The following is a 15,412-nucleotide window of genomic DNA, read 5'->3' as shown; positions in this document are numbered from 1 at the left end:
GTCTGACGGAATGAATGTGCCACGGCTGGCACTGATTACATCACAGGGGTTTCGCTCCCATTGTACCCCTGTCCGGTGTCGGTTGTGCCCCACCGGGTAGCTTCAGTTCGTGAAGCTGGCACTTTCTCCCCCAGATACCTTGATTACGACAGCACGTTTGCCTTCCGACTTGAGCTGGACGACGAGGAAAAGACACAGCAACAGGTAAAAGTCATATTGCTAGTTGGGAATTTGCCGACAATCCCGGATCGGATTGACGCGTTCTCACTACTCAAACGCAATGGCCGGGCAAGCTTCTCCATCGCCTCGCAAACCGCGGGCGCGCAAAGCCAAAAAGATCGTCGACAACGACCAAGAGCAGACGGTGCTCGCTGTTCGCAAAAATGAAGCTCTCGTCCGTGTTCCGACGTTTCCCCTTGCGGCTTTTCTTTGGCCTGCTCGCGGGTCTCCTACACAATGGGAGACACTCGCCCTCACCTTGATGATCGTTGGTGTCTTTAGATGGGCTGCTGGCTTGTGGGGTTACTCGGGTATGTTTGTGGCAGCCATTTTCCGTGTCTCTCACTTGTTCACTAGGCTTGTAGAAGTCTCTTTTGTGTGATTTGTTCAGACTAAACTGACTGGATGAAATCACATATAGGATTCCACAAACCACCATTATTCGGGGACTACGAGGCACAGAGACATTGGATGGAAGTGACAACGCAACTTCCCATCTCGCAATGGTACTTTCACGACCTCCAGTGGTGGGGGCTTGACTACCCGCCCTTGACGGCTTACCACAGTTGGCTACTGGGCAAGATTGGCTCTCTCATCAACCCGGCTTGGTTTGCTCTGTTCAGCTCTCGTGGCTCGGATGACCCGGTCCTCAAAATCTTCATGAGAGCCACCGTCCTTGTGTCCGAATATCTTATATACGTGCCTGCGACTGTGGTTTTCGTACGACGATTTGGCAGGCTCGGTGGTGTTGATAGGTGGTCGAGCTCGGTGGCCCTGGTGGCTATCCTCATGCAGCCGGGCCTTATCCTCATCGACCATGTCCACTTCCAGTACAACACGGTTATGCTCGGCTTTGTCCTGGCAAGCATGTCAAGCATGCTGGCTGGCAGGCTTCTCTGGGCCTCAGTTTTCTTCGTAGCTGCACTTGGCTTCAAGCAAATGGCGCTCTACTACGCATTTAGCATCTTTGCTTACCTTTTGGGTGCCTGCGTCTTCCCGAAGCTAAATCTGCCTAGGCTGCTTGCAATCGCGGCTGTTACCGCGATCTCATTCGCGATCCTGGTCTTGCCTCTAATAATCGGAGCCCTCTACGATGCCCAACGCGGTATCGACTCACGACCAGATCTCGACGGCCCGCCTCCACCTCTACCTATATTCGGGTTCCTATCCGAGTACTTGGACACAGACGCGGTGTACTATCCAGTCGTCGAACAGATGATCCAGCTTATTCACCGGGTCTTCCCCTTCGCCCGCGGGCTTTTCGAGGACAAGGTTGCCAACTTCTGGTGCGCAATCAACGTCGTCTTCAAATTACGCAAATATCCGGCCGCGCTTCTACAACAGGCCGCCCTGGGAGCAACACTTGCAGCCATCGTTCCTCCTAACTTGATCCTATTCCTACGGCCACGCAAGGCACTGCTGCCATCAGCTTTCGCAGCCACTGCTTGGGGATTTTTCCTCTTTAGTTACCAGGTGCACGAGAAAAGTGTACTACTCCCGTTGATGCCAATGACTATAATGCTGGCGGGAAGCAATGGGCTGGCCAGGGAAGTGAGGGCATGGGTTGGCTTCGCGAACATCCTGGGAGCATGGACAATGTTTCCATTACTCCAAAGGGTTGACCTGAGGGTTCCCTACGTCGTCCTAACTCTGCTATGGGCATACCTCCTGGGTCTCCCGCCGACCTCGACGAGCGCTTACTTTGACGACGAAGGACCAGCAACGGCTGGTCAGTGGATACTGTTCTTGGTGCATGGAGCTTTCTACCTGGCAATGGGTGCGTGGCATGTGGTCGATCGCTTCTTTGTACCTCCCATTAATATGCCTGACCTCTGGGTTGTTGCCAATGTCGGGCTGGGTGCAGTAGGATTTGCGCTCTGCTACTTCTGGTGTACATGGAAGCTTTTGGTTGATGCGGATTTAATACCAAAATCGTGGTACAACACTAAGGCAAAAGTCAAGAAGGGCTGAAATTGTAACAAAATAGCTGCATTTGGACTCATTTGGACGGCGTTGTTCACTTCATTATATTTCATTTTTCTTGAATTTATTCCACTATACCCAGCATGAATCAGAATCAAGTCTGGCGAGGACTGTGGCGTCGCAGAAATGAGTCGGGCAGATTTGAAATGGATGGATCAAGCCTACATCAATGGCTACTGTCTGTGCGACGAATAGTTCCTGGGGTTTTAAGGGGGATCTAGAGCGTTTGGGAAAATCACGTCTCGAGTAACGCTGATGTGCGTCAGCTTGCAGATAGTACATGGTGCAGGTCGCCAGTGCTTCACAGCTGACAATCAGCGCCTTGGGAGCGAGTTCGGATTGCTGCAACTCACATATTGCTTACAACCATGCTTTTCTACATATGCAGTGTCTGATGTGTTTTCGATCAGACAATCAACCCATCTGCCAGGCACAAACCTGGAGAACTGTCTGTAAAGTGTGGCCTGATGTCCTAGTCAGCTTCTAGGGCAGTTAGGCATCTGCAATAAAAGAAAGAGATCATGCCTATTTTGTCCTCTGATCATAGATTGGACGACGTTAAATTGGGCCCGGCCCGTAGCCGCCAACACATACACGGCGCCGATTCGGCCTGTCGGCAACGGTACAGCTCGGCTGGGCTTACTCAGTTCGGGCATCTGGGCGGCGTCATGATGAATGCCAACAGCCACCTGTCCTGTCACCTTGGAAGAAAAAAAAGTGTGAGAAAACTGAGCCTTGATGGCGGTGTTTTTCTTATGTGGCAGCGCTGCTTACACAAGATGCATTCTTGTCTTGCCTGTGTATGTTTTGGCGCCGAGAAATGCAGGCAGCAAATAATCAACCTTCACACCCAACCTTAGATGCATCTTTAGATCTGGGAGTTTGTTGAGGCTCGTTTCATGACTTGGCAACACAAAAAAACACACTGGCTCACGAATCCGTGGCTTATGATAGGCCGGCTATTTCGGGAATTGGGGCGGGCCTCTTGTGGTTTTGGGGGCTGCGCCCGCCGGGACGCCCGGGGTCTGTTTTGTTGCCTCGGGTCAGTCTCCATTTCTTCAGTAATACTGCCACGATAGGTAATTACGAAGTACTGCATTTAACGGATTTTTTATTCTTCGCAATTGACAAAAGGACTCGACACTGTATGGCACACCATCAAGATCCGAAGTAATCTTCTGTCTTGTGATTACCTTAGCCCAATGCATGCGCCCGGTGGACAGATACAGATGTCAACCATACTCGAGTGGGAATCGTCTATCCAAGAAATTGAATCGGCATTGGCTTTCCGAGCTATTAGTACGCATAACTAAGACTAACGGCAAAAATTGCAACTCAGAAGAAATGTCGTCACTGAGAACAGATCGTCAGATGAATACAGTACTTCACTCGAGATCCACCAGGGGGCGTATAAGAAAAGTCGTATAAATAAACTCTCGAGATCAAAATAACTCGTTTGCATTAATTGTACAACTAGCATCCTGATAACTATGGATTGATCGACTGTGTTGCTTGTCATACTCTATTTTCTCGACACCATAATAGTAATATTTCGAGCCCTGTCCAATTTGTCGGGTCCATTTTTTTCTCTTTCTTTTCTTCAGACTGCTTCTTCGACTTTTTTTCCCCCCTTAGTTCAGCTCCAGCGGACCTCCCAGTTGCCTGCAAGGTACCACACCACCCACACCTTTCGCGGGGTACAGTGTATTAAGTGAGACTGTGGGCTAATTCAGGTATCCTACCTATTCAGCCACAGAACCCACGGACACTGCCGGGCTCTTGTCAGAACCCCGGTCTCCACTGGTCGTCGCGCTTATCCACACTCCACCTGTCGAAGCTTGGGAAAAAGGACACAGTTGTTTTATCTAAGCTTCTAGCCCCCGTGTAGGTTTGAGAGCTCCCCTCTATTGTAAAAAGCCTCTATCCCAATCTAGCTCTCCGGGAAGTCGTTTTTAGTCTTTTATTATTTTCCATTTTCCACTGCACTACGTTATTTCGTACATTCCTAGAGAGAAAACAACGAAACACCACGTTGGTTTTGTTTTCGCATTCACTGATCAGACTCGACCGCCTTTTTCGATTACAACAGAAACTTGGCCCACCGACAGCCTCGCCGCTGCATTCCCCATAAGTTTGTCCACGCACACTAGCGAAGGATACGGCTCGAATCCGCGTTACACGCAGAAGCGCTCGACCACCTTGTATTTTTTTGTGTGCGCTTGGCCGGCAACAAAGGACAAGCGATACAAATCTCCCGCTTGATACAACAACCCGCTTGCACAAACTCCGGGTAGAGCTAGCAACAATGTCGCAACGAGGACCTTCGGGCTACGGCATACCGAATGCCCCCAACCCTTTCGGAGGCCCATCATCACAGCCTGACGGCCAAGGCAGCGCCCTGGATGCCATCAGGGAGCAAACGAGCAAGATCGAGGACATGTTGGACTCGGTTTCGGAGCCCATCAAGCCGTATGTCTTTTTCTTGAATCGTGCCACTTACGCCCGGTGATGGATCCAAGTCGCGGGAGACTAGTTTACGTGGCCGCTAACATGTTAGGGCGAAACTGCAGATATCTTCCAGCCATCGGCCGCTTTCTTATTGTGGTCACCTTTATCGAGGACGCCCTGCGGATATTGACGCAATGGAGTGATCAAGTCTACTACCTTCGTGACTACCGTGGCTGTATGCATACTCCTTATTTCCCTCCCGCCCATAGACTCATGGAGAGCATCGATTATCGCCTCGAATTGCGTGACACGAGCTAACATACTTTCAACGCACTTACAGTCCCCAGGGGCTTCCCCCAGCTCTTCCTCATCATCAACGTTGTCGCCATGGTCGTCTGCTCAGGAATGGTCATCACCAGGAGATTCTCAGAGTATGCCGTTGGCGGTCTCATCGCCGTGGTTATCACCCAGGCTCTCGGCTACGGTCTTATTTTCGATCTCAACTTCTTCTTGCGCAACCTGTCGGTCATGGGTGGCCTGATCATGGTCTTGTCGGACTCTTGGGTGCGCAAGACCGTCAACTTTGCCGGCCTGCCGCAGCTTGAGGAGAAGGACCGCAAGATGTACTTCCAGCTTGCCGGCCGTGTTCTGCTCATCTTCCTCTTCATCGGCTTTGTGTTCGCTGGCGAGTGGAGCATCTGGAGGGTCATGGTCTCCTCGTCGGCCTGGTTGCCTGCATCATGGTTGTTGTTGGATTCAAGGCCAAGTTCAGCGCCACTCTCCTAGTCGTCATCTTGAGCATCTTCAACCTCTTTGTCAACAACTTCTGGACTGTGAGTTGAAATTCCACAACGGCTTAGCCGGGCTACCCCTGCATCGTTCATCTGCTAACACGTCATTGCCTTTCCCCAGCTTCACGAGCACCACCCCCACAAGGACTTTGCCAAGTACGACTTCTTCCAGATCCTCTCGATCGTCGGTGGCCTGCTTCTGCTCGTCAACAGCGGTCCTGGCCAGTTCAGCATCGACGAGAAGAAGAAGGTTTACTAAAGAAAAAACGACGCATCACACAATTGGGGCTGCCAGGAAGGTTGGGGGAGGTTTTGCGGAGACCTGGTTCCCCTCTATTACCTCTTCACGAACGCGGTACGGCGGCGGCGCAGGTCTGCTGCGGCGATGGGGCAGTGGTTCCCCTGACTGGATATTTGCAGCAGGCGTTTGATCTTTGTTACGAGGGGCTCTACCTTTGAACATTGGGCTCATTTTAGGGGGTTAGGGGGTATTTTTTTTTAAAAAAAAGGAAAGAAAGATGATTCAAGCAGCACGGACGTCGGATCACATGGGTGTGGTCTGAAGAGCACGGATTTGGGCTTGACGTTGGCAAACCGGGAGGGGAAGAAATTCTAGCCCCAAACGATACTCTACTCTTCAGCTTTGACGTTGCAGACTTGTGTATAAAAATTCAATTAAACAAAGATGTTATGATTCTGTTTCAAACCCGCGTGTCAGTTGGCGCAAGTGATCAACCTAGAGAGAAATCTTAAAAGAAGCCACACAAGCCACCCACTGTGGATGTGCTGTGGCGTCAGCCGAATAAAAAGATGGACGTCACCTCGGTTCGAGCCAATGTTGAGACCGATCCGATGATTAATTGATTGGTGTTGTCACCATTTCCATATTCCAAAAGAAAATAACCGAAGGAAATGAGTTGATAACTCATTACTCTTTGTTTCTTTTATTTTCCCAACAGAGCTCACTGGGCTGCAAGCATTACGGAGTAGTCGACCACAATGAGGCTTTCGGGGTTGCAGAAGGAAGTCTTGTCTCTCTACCGGAGTACACTCCGCGAGATTCGAAAGAAGCCCGAGGTAAGCTTTGTTTGTAGCCAATTCCTACATAAAAAGGCTCCTTTTTTCGTTTTTTTTCTCTTTAAAAAGACTTAAAAAGAAAAAAAAAGGAAGAGGAAGCTAGTTACAATGCACACGTCTGCTGGGAATAATTTGTAAAATTGGTTCTTGTTACTAATAGCAATGGCGAACCAAGACCAGTCGGCAACACTTTCGGGACTTTGCGAGAGCAGAGTTTGACAGGAACCTGGTCATCGACAAGCGTGATTTTGCAGCTGTCGAATATCTTCTTCGCAAGGGCCGCCGTCAGCTTGAAACTTACTCTGCACCTGGGATCAAAGATATTAGGCGATGAGACGACCTAATGTTTGTTATTATGGAGGGCAACTGCCTGGTCTTTTCGGGAAGTCGGTAGAGATACCTTAATGTACCGGACCGACCTACCTGGCTTATAGAGTCCAAACACCTTGCTGGCTGAGAATCGCTCTTTCCAAACGCGGACCACATAAGGTGCCTTATTTTACCATGGAGCTTTCCTGCCAAAATGGCACCTTCCTCCAGTTCGACCAGGACCTGTATATGCGTGGAGGAGGCGCGGCAACTCAAGCCCAATTAGCATGTTCTCTTCGGAAATTTTAAAGATTGCCTAAAAGCACCTTGGTACCTTGGGTCTGAGCCTCAAAAGGAAATTGAAAGATGTAAACAGGTCGTGTCGGTACATGCCTTAGCGTCATCATATTCTTCTTTTTACACAAATTTATTTCAACTCTGGCTGGCTGGCTTCCTTGTCTCTTTCTTTGGAAGGGGGCGTGACCTCCTGCTTGGGCCCTCGCTTGTTTTTCTTGTTTTTCTTTTTTGGAATAATGGACGATGCCTGCATTCAACTTATCTTAGAAAGGAAGTTCGCATCATTTCCCCAAGTTTGGCTTCAAGCCCAGTGTATGGTCCTCTCGCAACGCCCCTAATGATGATCCTAACAACTCGCCAGCGTCCCCGGTCGGGGCAACCACCGTTGCAAGGAAGAGGCGCTCTGCTGTTGGGCATCTGCACCATTACCACCATCCGTCGCCGTTGAATTCATGCGCTGTTGCCAAGCCACGACCTCATCAGCGAAATGTCATTAGGAAACGGCGCCGGAGCAGGGTCAAGGCCGGGACTTCGTTCGTCAGGTCCTCCACCAGTGGCACCGCTTCTCTTGGGGCTAAGCGCAAACGAACTCCAAATCCAAGAGTGACCGGGGCAAACAACCGGAGCGGGTCTGAGTGCGGCCGGGGTAAGGAGGCCGGGAAGCCCAAGGGGCTGCACAACTGGGTCACCCGACACATTCTCAGTTCCAAGGACGATATTGATCCTGCCGCTTCTCAACATGTACGCAGCAAGCCTCTCGAGATCAGTCACCCAATACCGCTTAATGTACATAATGACAACAATACTCCGCCAACCCTTCGAGAGAGCTTGGGGCCCCTTGAAACCGACAAAGGTCGATACTCGTTGATGCAAGTGCCCGAAGTGACAATTAATCCTATTGCCTGGTTGCAAGCTTCCCGTCCCGGTATAAGCTTTGCCGACCATGTCGCCGTCGGATTTCAAGGCTTGCCTATGGCACGTTCAGAGTATGCCCACGTTGGCCCCCTCAACAGCAATATGGGCTATGATGGCACAGTCTCCACAGATGATTTTCAACCACAAACGCCTCGAGCTCCACAGCCTATGATCAGCCGCAAGCCTGTTCCTTCCCAAGGTCGAGACGCGGAGAGAACAGGACATCGAGGCCGTGAACATGTTGCTTTGGTATCTTCACTCCCAACATCCAAGCGAGAAAAGAGGTTCGGTCTGGCTGATCCCACGGTCTGGGGCTCCGTGTCCCGCACACTTTCGCAGCAGCACAGGCTCTCCGAAATCATATCACCTGAGAGATCGGACAAGTCATCCTCCATTCTAATAGAGGCACAGTCGAGATCATCAAGCAAGCGAAAGAAACTAAACCGGTTTACCAAGGAGCTTGAAAGATATCATGCGTCTCATCCCAGGCCTGCTGATTCATCGTCAGGGGCACTGCCTTCTAGCCCATCAATCAAGACAGTCAGTGCACTTGTCCCCTACCGATCCGAGTTCGCCGCGGCGGGGCTTGCGGTCACATCTAAGGAGCAAAAAGAACTTGCACACTCAAAGGCATCTCACCTTCCAAGGAACGATCCTCATACACGGGCTATACAGCACCCGGGCTTGCCTACAGCCTCTCAATTGGACGGCAAGGCAATGGAACCTGTGGCGTCTCCAAACGGCAACAGGTCAAGCAGCTCGTCCGATATCCGCATCACCCCACCTGGTGGCATCCCAGGCCTACTGGCGGACGATATATTTCCGACTCCAGATATTGACAGAAAGCCGGCATCTCCCCGTAAGATACTGCCATGGCTCTGTTACCCGGCATCTGAGACTTCTGCGTCTGATGGCAAGCCTTATGAGAAGAATAGCGAGAACGCGCATCAACTTAAACTCCTTCATGGACCGACATGTGCTGTTCCTACTAAGTTGCACACTTCTCCACGCGAGGGCAATTCATCTTCGAGGCAGCGGGCAGTCACTGAGAAAGCTACTGCACCAGATTCAGCCAGTCCTGCCAAAGGAACCGTCGAGAAAAACGCCCCCAACGGCATGCCCCGGAGAGAGACATCGTGGAAGGTGCCGCCCATACCCACTAAATCGACAGCGCGACCCGTAGAGAGATCGACGGAGCTTCCTGCCATTTCTTCAGCCAAGAAGGCGATTCCGGATCATGAAAAGGGCTTATCTGTTCAATATACAGCGGAGGTTTTGACCACTCTCCCGCCTCAGAGTAACAAGTTCAAAACCAGAACAAATACAGTAGCTCGTCAAAGGGTATATTCAGCAAGCAACGGCTCACCTAGGACCACAGGCGCAAAATTTCGAGTTTTGCCTGAACTTCGCTCATCACTCGCTCGCCAGCAGCCTCCCCTTCCTGAAGAGCTCGAACCATCTCCATCATCGACCATGGATTTTAACAAGCCGCTACCCAAGACACCTCCAGAACAGCAGAAGACCCCTTCTACCGGGCACAAAGCCACCAACGACTCCGGACAGACCGGTAGATCGCCGAAACAAGTAAAGAACTTAACAGCAATAGTGCCGGAGCCGAGCCCAAAGTACGAGCGGGTGAGCACTAGATCACCCCCGAAACTACCACACACCTGGAAGTACGCTATTATTACGGATTCATCCTTTGAAGAGGCACTTGATGCAGTTGTACATAAATTAGAAGCCCTGGACGACGCCGCCGCTACCGCCAAAGTGCCCATTCTGTCGTCAGCCACGCCGCCTCATGCCAAGCAGCCATCGCGTGATCCACCTAAGATAAGCATCACGGAGCCGACGCCAGAGGCAGAGGAACAAGCGCGAGTTGGGCTCAATACTTCTGTTGAGGACTCGCCTAGTCCTGCTCAACCTGGCAATCCACTCTTCTCGTTGAATGCTCCCGATAGCGTTGTTAAGGCGGCAGCAAAAGTGTTGCTGGAAGACCAGGCTGGAGGGAACGAGTCAGACTGGGAAGACCAGCCAAAAGCGCCGGCAAAATGTAAGGAGCTTCCGCTTCCTCCTCACGAGCCGTTTGTGGATCAACGAGACCGCGATATTTGCGACAGAGACGTTCTCAAGGGGCTCCGGCTGGCCATAGAGGCGGCGTGCGATGAGGAGTTCGACGCATGGATTCGAAACCAGACGGGCCTCCGGCTGCGGCGGTTTTTGGCTGATCTCAAAGGATTCGAAGGGCTACAAAGAGACGCTGAGGCTATCGCTGAGGCCGAGGAGGCAGCGATTAGAGCGGCAGCCCAGGATTACCAGCCGGCGCGGAGGCGGAGGGCGGAACAGAGAAGGCAGGCCGCTATCGGTAGGCATATTGATGGAAAGGATATGAAAAAGGGTGTTTGTTAATAGTGCAAAGATGCCCAAGCGGCGTGTTGGTTGCTGGTGCAAGAAACAGAGACGTTGGGTTGTCTTGATTTTGCAATAGGCCTGTTTGCTAACTTAGTCATGCTAGGATAGGGAAGTAAGACGGTAGTCTGCCTAGTACAACTATATAAAGGCATGGTGATCAGATGAAATGTGATTATATATCGTGAGCTTTTTATTTCCGGTAAACCTTTCAGACAGCGGGAGATAAATACGTAAGGTATCAGATTAATCATCTACAATTCAAAGAAGTGCTGTATCCAAGTATAGCGTAGAAAACGGAAATCCTGTCCAAAACAGCAGGCAGATTATAGCAAGGGGACTGCCAAGCATTCCATTTCGCACGGAAAACGGACATCTGTATGTGTGTGTGTGTATGGGTCATCTCTGAACTTCAGACCGAGCTAGTCAGAGACAAACCAATCTTGCCGTCTCTTTCCAATGTCGTTTCCTCTCAGACCGCACGGTTTGAGACCTTCTCGGTGCTGCTGCGGTTGAGGACGTGGTCCTCCGAATAATGCTTGCTGTCGAGGTCGACGCGGGCGACCTCGGCCTGGTCGCCGTCGATGATTTTGGCCAGCTCCTCGAGGGTCGGGCCGCGGGTCTCGACGTACATGAAGTAGACAAAGATGACCTCACCGAGAATCCAGCACTATATTAGGAGAAACAAGTCAGTATATTGCTCTTCCCATCTCTTTTGCTTTACCCCCTTGCTGTCTAGTTTGGATATCTCCCTGACAGGAAAAAGAAAGAGTGGTTAGAACTTACAGTGTAGATCAAGTACAACTTCCACAGGTGGCCGGTAAAGTGCTCAAACGCCAGGGGGTTGGCGTAGACGTTGAGCGTCAGACTGGCCTGGACGCAGACGTTCATGATCATGAGCCCCTTGGCGCGCAGCTTGTACGGCAGGACCTCGATGGCGTAGCCGATGAGCAGGCCGGACCAGGCGAGCGAGTAAAAGATGCCGTGGACCCAGATGAAGAAGATCATGGCGAAGCGGGCGCCGTCCAGCCCCTTCTCCTCGTACAGGCCCGAGGTCAGGGTCCAAAAGATAAAGGTTAAGAACATGCCGCCGGTCGAGGCTAGGAACATGGGCCGGCGGCCGACGCGGTCGACGAGCAGGGCCATGCTGATGGACACGATGGTGGACAGGACGGTTTGGCCGCCAGCCAGGCCAAGCTTGTCGGTCGAGCCCTTGACGCCGGCGGTGTCGTAGAGGACCGCGACGTAGTTGGAGATGATGGCGTTGCCGGACCACTGGGAGAAGACGCCGAGGGAGATGAGAATGGCCAGGCGGTAGCGGTTGCCCTTGGTTCGGAGGAATTCGGAGTACTGTGTTTGAGGCAGGTGGTGTTGGTGAGTGTGCTTGAACATTTGGTCTCGCAATAGGAATAGTTCCCTGCAAGGCAAAAAAGGGAAAAACCATTCAGCGTATACAAGACATTTTCAACTCACCTTGCTAGCGTTCTTGTGCTCAAGCTCCAGCTTCAGAGTCTCCTTGATCTCGTGGTACTCAAACTGAACGGTGGGATGCTGAGCATCACCGTTTCCGTGGTACTTGGCAAGCATAGCAAGAGCCTGGTCGTGCTTGTCCTTGGCGATGAGGTAACGAGGAGACTCGGGAACCCAGTAGATGAAGGTGAGCTGGATCAGGGACGGCAGGCCCTGGATGATGCATGGGATACGCCAGCTCCACTCGTTGGGGATGTAGTTTGTGCCAAAGGAGAGCCATGCCACGACTGTATAGGGGGCCAGTAAGATTAGCGTTTTTCAGGAACAAGTATACCTATATGATGCGGACAGGGAGGGGGGAGCAACTGACCGAAAGCGCCAACATTCCACAGGCAGTTGTAGACTGTAGTCAAGCGGCCACGGTGCTGAGGATGGCAGATCTCGGTGAGCAACATCGGAGAAGCAAGTTGAGTGAAGCTGTTGCCAAAACCGAGCATTATACGTCCACCCATGAAGGCTTTTTCAGGAAGGATGATGTTAGTCAAAGTTCACGCCCATGGTATATCGCGCCTGAAGGGGTTCCAACTTCCAGAAAACTTACTGGCAAGGTTCTGACAGCATCCTTGAAGGACGGCACCGACAATCATGATGACACAGCCCATGACAATGGGGACCTTGCGGCCAAAGTGGTCGGTGAAGAAAGGCCTGTCGACACATCCTCAAAGGTTAGTTCATAAGATCATTACTATTCAAGATTAGCCAGGGAGCAGCAGTTTGAGCAGGTACTCACACGAAGAAAATAGAAATCATGCTGCCAATCTGATAGAGCGCCCCAAGCAAACCGAGCATCTGGCCCTGGGGGTTTCCAAAATAGTCCTTCCAGGTGTCAAATGCCTGGACACTGTTGAACAGCATACTGTAGTGGGCGAAAACTCACTTGGTTAGCGATCTAGTAGGGAGCAGGTACAAAAAAGGATACACAGAAATGGAACATACCCATCGTAGCCTGTAGTCGCGGAGGCAACGCAAAGAACGACGGCATAGAAGTAGAGTTGACGGAGGCCAGGCTCCTTGGTCCACGAAACCCTTTCAAAACGGGGAGCCTCTTCCTGAGCCTGTATGGTGGCCCCCGCATTGGGCTTTTTGGAGAATAGCTTGGACATGATGGGCGGAAAATTGTCCCTACGGCGGTCGACGAGATGTATGGCAGAACGTCAACAGCGGGACACACTCGACTTCAAAAAAAAAAAAATAGAAGAAACGAGAAAGTCTAGTCGGCACAAGAAGCCACTTGACTCAACGTCTTGAAAGACAAGGGCTTAGCTTTGCTGGCCGGATCACTAGTGGTGCACACAAAGTGAAAGACGAAAAAAGTCAAAAGAAAAAGGGCAAGATCCTCGCTTCTCAGAGGGGGGAGGACGAGGTGAAGATATAAGAAAGGTGAAATAGTCCCCGACAGAGGAAATCCCATAAAACCCCAATGAGCAGGGATGTGCGAGCTTGTTCCTGCCGAACAAGGTCAAAACGGACAGACGGACCGAGAAGGAAAGGGAAAAAAAGCATTATAGGACCAAACTGGCGGGTTGCATATCTTATTTTTTTTCTGGACCCATCAATCAACCGAACTCCATATGGAAGCTTTGCCATATAGCCAGCCAGGAGGGGATCCATGCTCCGGAAAACGGTTTGTTGAAGGAATGAGGCCTGTATGTATATGGGGGGCGCGCAGAATCAGAGAGAACGAACCAGGGAATAAAAATAAGTCCAATAAAAGGGTAAAGTGTTTGTTGGTAGGGTAATACAAGAGCTAAAAGGGCGGCACATGGATGTTCCTTAACCTTCCGGTAAAATACAAACAGTGGGACTTGGATCGTCGTCCACTGACAAGTCGGGAGTTGAGGTTGTGATTAGTCGTGTTACACTTGTAGCTGGTTGTCAAGTTTGCTGTTCAGATATTGTACTGCATTTTCCAGAACAATTCAAGGCAGTTGTTTGGTTCATTCAGCTTCTTGATGAGACGGCTGCTAGTTGCGCCTTGTAAGCCGCACATCGGACGATTATGAACACCTTGCTTTTTTTTTTTTTTGTTTTTTTTTTTGCCATCGACAATGCAAAGTAACCAGTCCTGAGTGGACTCAGAGTCTCTCATACGAGACTGGTCAAGCTCGGGAAGCGTTTTGGAAAAAGACGAACGAGTCGTGAACAGTACAGCACCATTGTTGTACCATGGTTCCATGGTATATGTAGTAATTGTGGGTTCAAGTTCAGGACAAATCGGACCACGCACGGTCTGGGTTTGGGGGTTGTACAAGTTGAGGGGTAAAAACCTGGGGGATGCGCCATTAGTCTGATGGGTATCCTCCACTATATTCCCCAGTAGCTACTAGACTAGCTACGGAGTGAGTAGGTACCTACCTAGGTAATTACCTACCTACCTTGGCAGAATGGGATGACCTCGTCGAAAACACGTGTTCGTAGGAGATGGATATTTGGGCAATCTTTAGTGTCTGCCTGTATTATTTCGGATGATCCGAGCTTATCCAGAAAGGCAAATTCAATTGACAATCCTTCTCGGCTAGGAGTAGGACCGTTTGTTTACTTGGCTGTAATATCATATTTGTAGGAAATACAGTAGGTAACCAGTCTATCAAGGACTCCAATCGGGTCATCGAGGACGGCAAGGGCTGCATATTATGCGGTAATATGCAGGCTCAAGGGAGCCTCGTCCGTCCAGCCGCAAACGCGTTGCATGGCTTCCCTGGCATGCGGCACGATAATCTGCGATCGTGATTTTATCCAGGTAGATACCTAGGTATCTGCATTGAGTCTTTTAAAAACAAAAAAAGACTCAACTAAAAAGACTCAACTGTTTGTGATGAACTATTTGTATCTACCTTAGGTAGGTACCATCTACCTACTTACCTAACGATGGATGTACAGTACTATCGAAACTCGGAAACGCCAACCCGGTCCACATCACTGTGCCACTTTGTATAGGGCGGGAGTTCTTACTATTAGACTAGGCGCCTTATTGGCTGGGATTCTCGCAACAAAAACAAGGTGATTGGGGTGAAGAAAAAGAACAAAAAACGCCACATACATGCTGTACAACCCAAGCAGAATTTAAATTTCAGGCCAGGTGATGCATGATTGTAAAAGAGGAGGAGCAGGGCGGCTGTCGTAGCGAGGCAAACCAAGTCAAGTTAGACGAGCTGTACCTACCTTACTCAATGCTCTTGTGGAGAAGTCTCTCCTCTCGTCGCCATTTCTCCGCAGATAGTACCTAGAAAACACCGGATAACTTGATTGGTAGGTACCTTTGGGTCTGAATGAATAATAGTCGAAACCAGCAGGAACCGTCATGAAGAAAAGAGAAACGTAAAAACGGCTAGAAAGGGTCAGACAAGCCCCGACAAGCTTTTGTCTAAGACTTTGACAAGAAGGAACACCAGACAAGCATTCATCGCCAAGCTAGATAAAGCACTGTATGCATG

At 50.5% G+C, this 15,412-nt stretch overlaps 6 protein-coding genes across 6 annotated transcripts; 4 read left to right on the top strand and 2 right to left on the bottom strand.

The window, feature by feature from the left end:
• The first annotated feature begins 79 nt into the window (after nt 1-79).
• Nucleotides 80-2,901, top strand: MGG_09310 (dolichyl pyrophosphate Man9GlcNAc2 alpha-1,3-glucosyltransferase). The gene is made up of 2 exons (XM_003709914.1): nt 80-530; nt 641-2,901. Exons 1-2 carry the CDS (start codon nt 281-283, stop codon nt 2,188-2,190), a joined length of 1,800 nt encoding a protein of 599 aa, XP_003709962.1. The 5' UTR covers nt 80-280; the 3' UTR covers nt 2,191-2,901.
• A 714-nt stretch (nt 2,902-3,615) lies between these two features.
• MGG_09309 (ER-derived vesicles protein ERV29) lies at nt 3,616-6,187 on the top strand. Its single transcript, XM_003709913.1, has 5 exons — nt 3,616-3,871; nt 3,953-4,671; nt 4,773-4,885; nt 4,991-5,483; nt 5,563-6,187. Exons 2-4 carry the CDS (start codon nt 4,508-4,510, stop codon nt 5,434-5,436), a joined length of 723 nt encoding a protein of 240 aa, XP_003709961.1. The 5' UTR covers nt 3,616-3,871; nt 3,953-4,507; the 3' UTR covers nt 5,437-5,483; nt 5,563-6,187.
• Nucleotides 6,188-6,259: 72 nt separating this feature from the next.
• Nucleotides 6,260-7,405, top strand: MGG_11728 (uncharacterized protein). Its single transcript, XM_003709912.1, has 2 exons — nt 6,260-6,518; nt 6,694-7,405. Exons 1-2 carry the CDS (start codon nt 6,441-6,443, stop codon nt 6,850-6,852), a joined length of 237 nt encoding a protein of 78 aa, XP_003709960.1. The 5' UTR covers nt 6,260-6,440; the 3' UTR covers nt 6,853-7,405.
• Nucleotides 7,406-7,574: 169 nt separating this feature from the next.
• MGG_16279 (uncharacterized protein) lies at nt 7,575-8,069 on the bottom strand (the record flags this gene model as incomplete). The annotated part of the gene is made up of 1 exon (XM_003709911.1): nt 7,575-8,069. One exon carries the CDS (start codon nt 8,067-8,069, stop codon nt 7,575-7,577), a length of 495 nt encoding a protein of 164 aa, XP_003709959.1.
• Nucleotides 8,070-9,475: 1,406 nt separating this feature from the next.
• Nucleotides 9,476-10,448, top strand: MGG_11730 (uncharacterized protein; the record flags this gene model as incomplete). The annotated part of the gene is made up of 1 exon (XM_003709910.1): nt 9,476-10,448. Exon 1 carries the CDS (start codon nt 9,513-9,515, stop codon nt 10,446-10,448), a length of 936 nt encoding a protein of 311 aa, XP_003709958.1. The 5' UTR covers nt 9,476-9,512.
• Nucleotides 10,449-10,618: 170 nt separating this feature from the next.
• Nucleotides 10,619-13,315, bottom strand: MGG_09307 (hexose transporter). The gene is made up of 7 exons (XM_003709909.1): nt 12,915-13,315; nt 12,709-12,834; nt 12,520-12,623; nt 12,289-12,435; nt 11,922-12,205; nt 11,235-11,798; nt 10,619-11,118 (listed from the first exon to the last, which is right to left on the bottom strand). Exons 1-7 carry the CDS (start codon nt 13,079-13,081, stop codon nt 10,921-10,923), a joined length of 1,590 nt encoding a protein of 529 aa, XP_003709957.1. The 5' UTR covers nt 13,082-13,315; the 3' UTR covers nt 10,619-10,920.
• Between the last annotated feature and the right edge of the window lie 2,097 nt (nt 13,316-15,412).

The sequence above is a fragment of the Pyricularia oryzae genome, chromosome 1 (genome assembly GCF_000002495.2).
Source record: "Pyricularia oryzae 70-15 chromosome 1, whole genome shotgun sequence".
NCBI lineage: Eukaryota > Fungi > Ascomycota > Sordariomycetes > Magnaporthales > Pyriculariaceae > Pyricularia > Pyricularia oryzae.
This window is presented reverse-complemented; position numbering and strand designations above follow the sequence as displayed.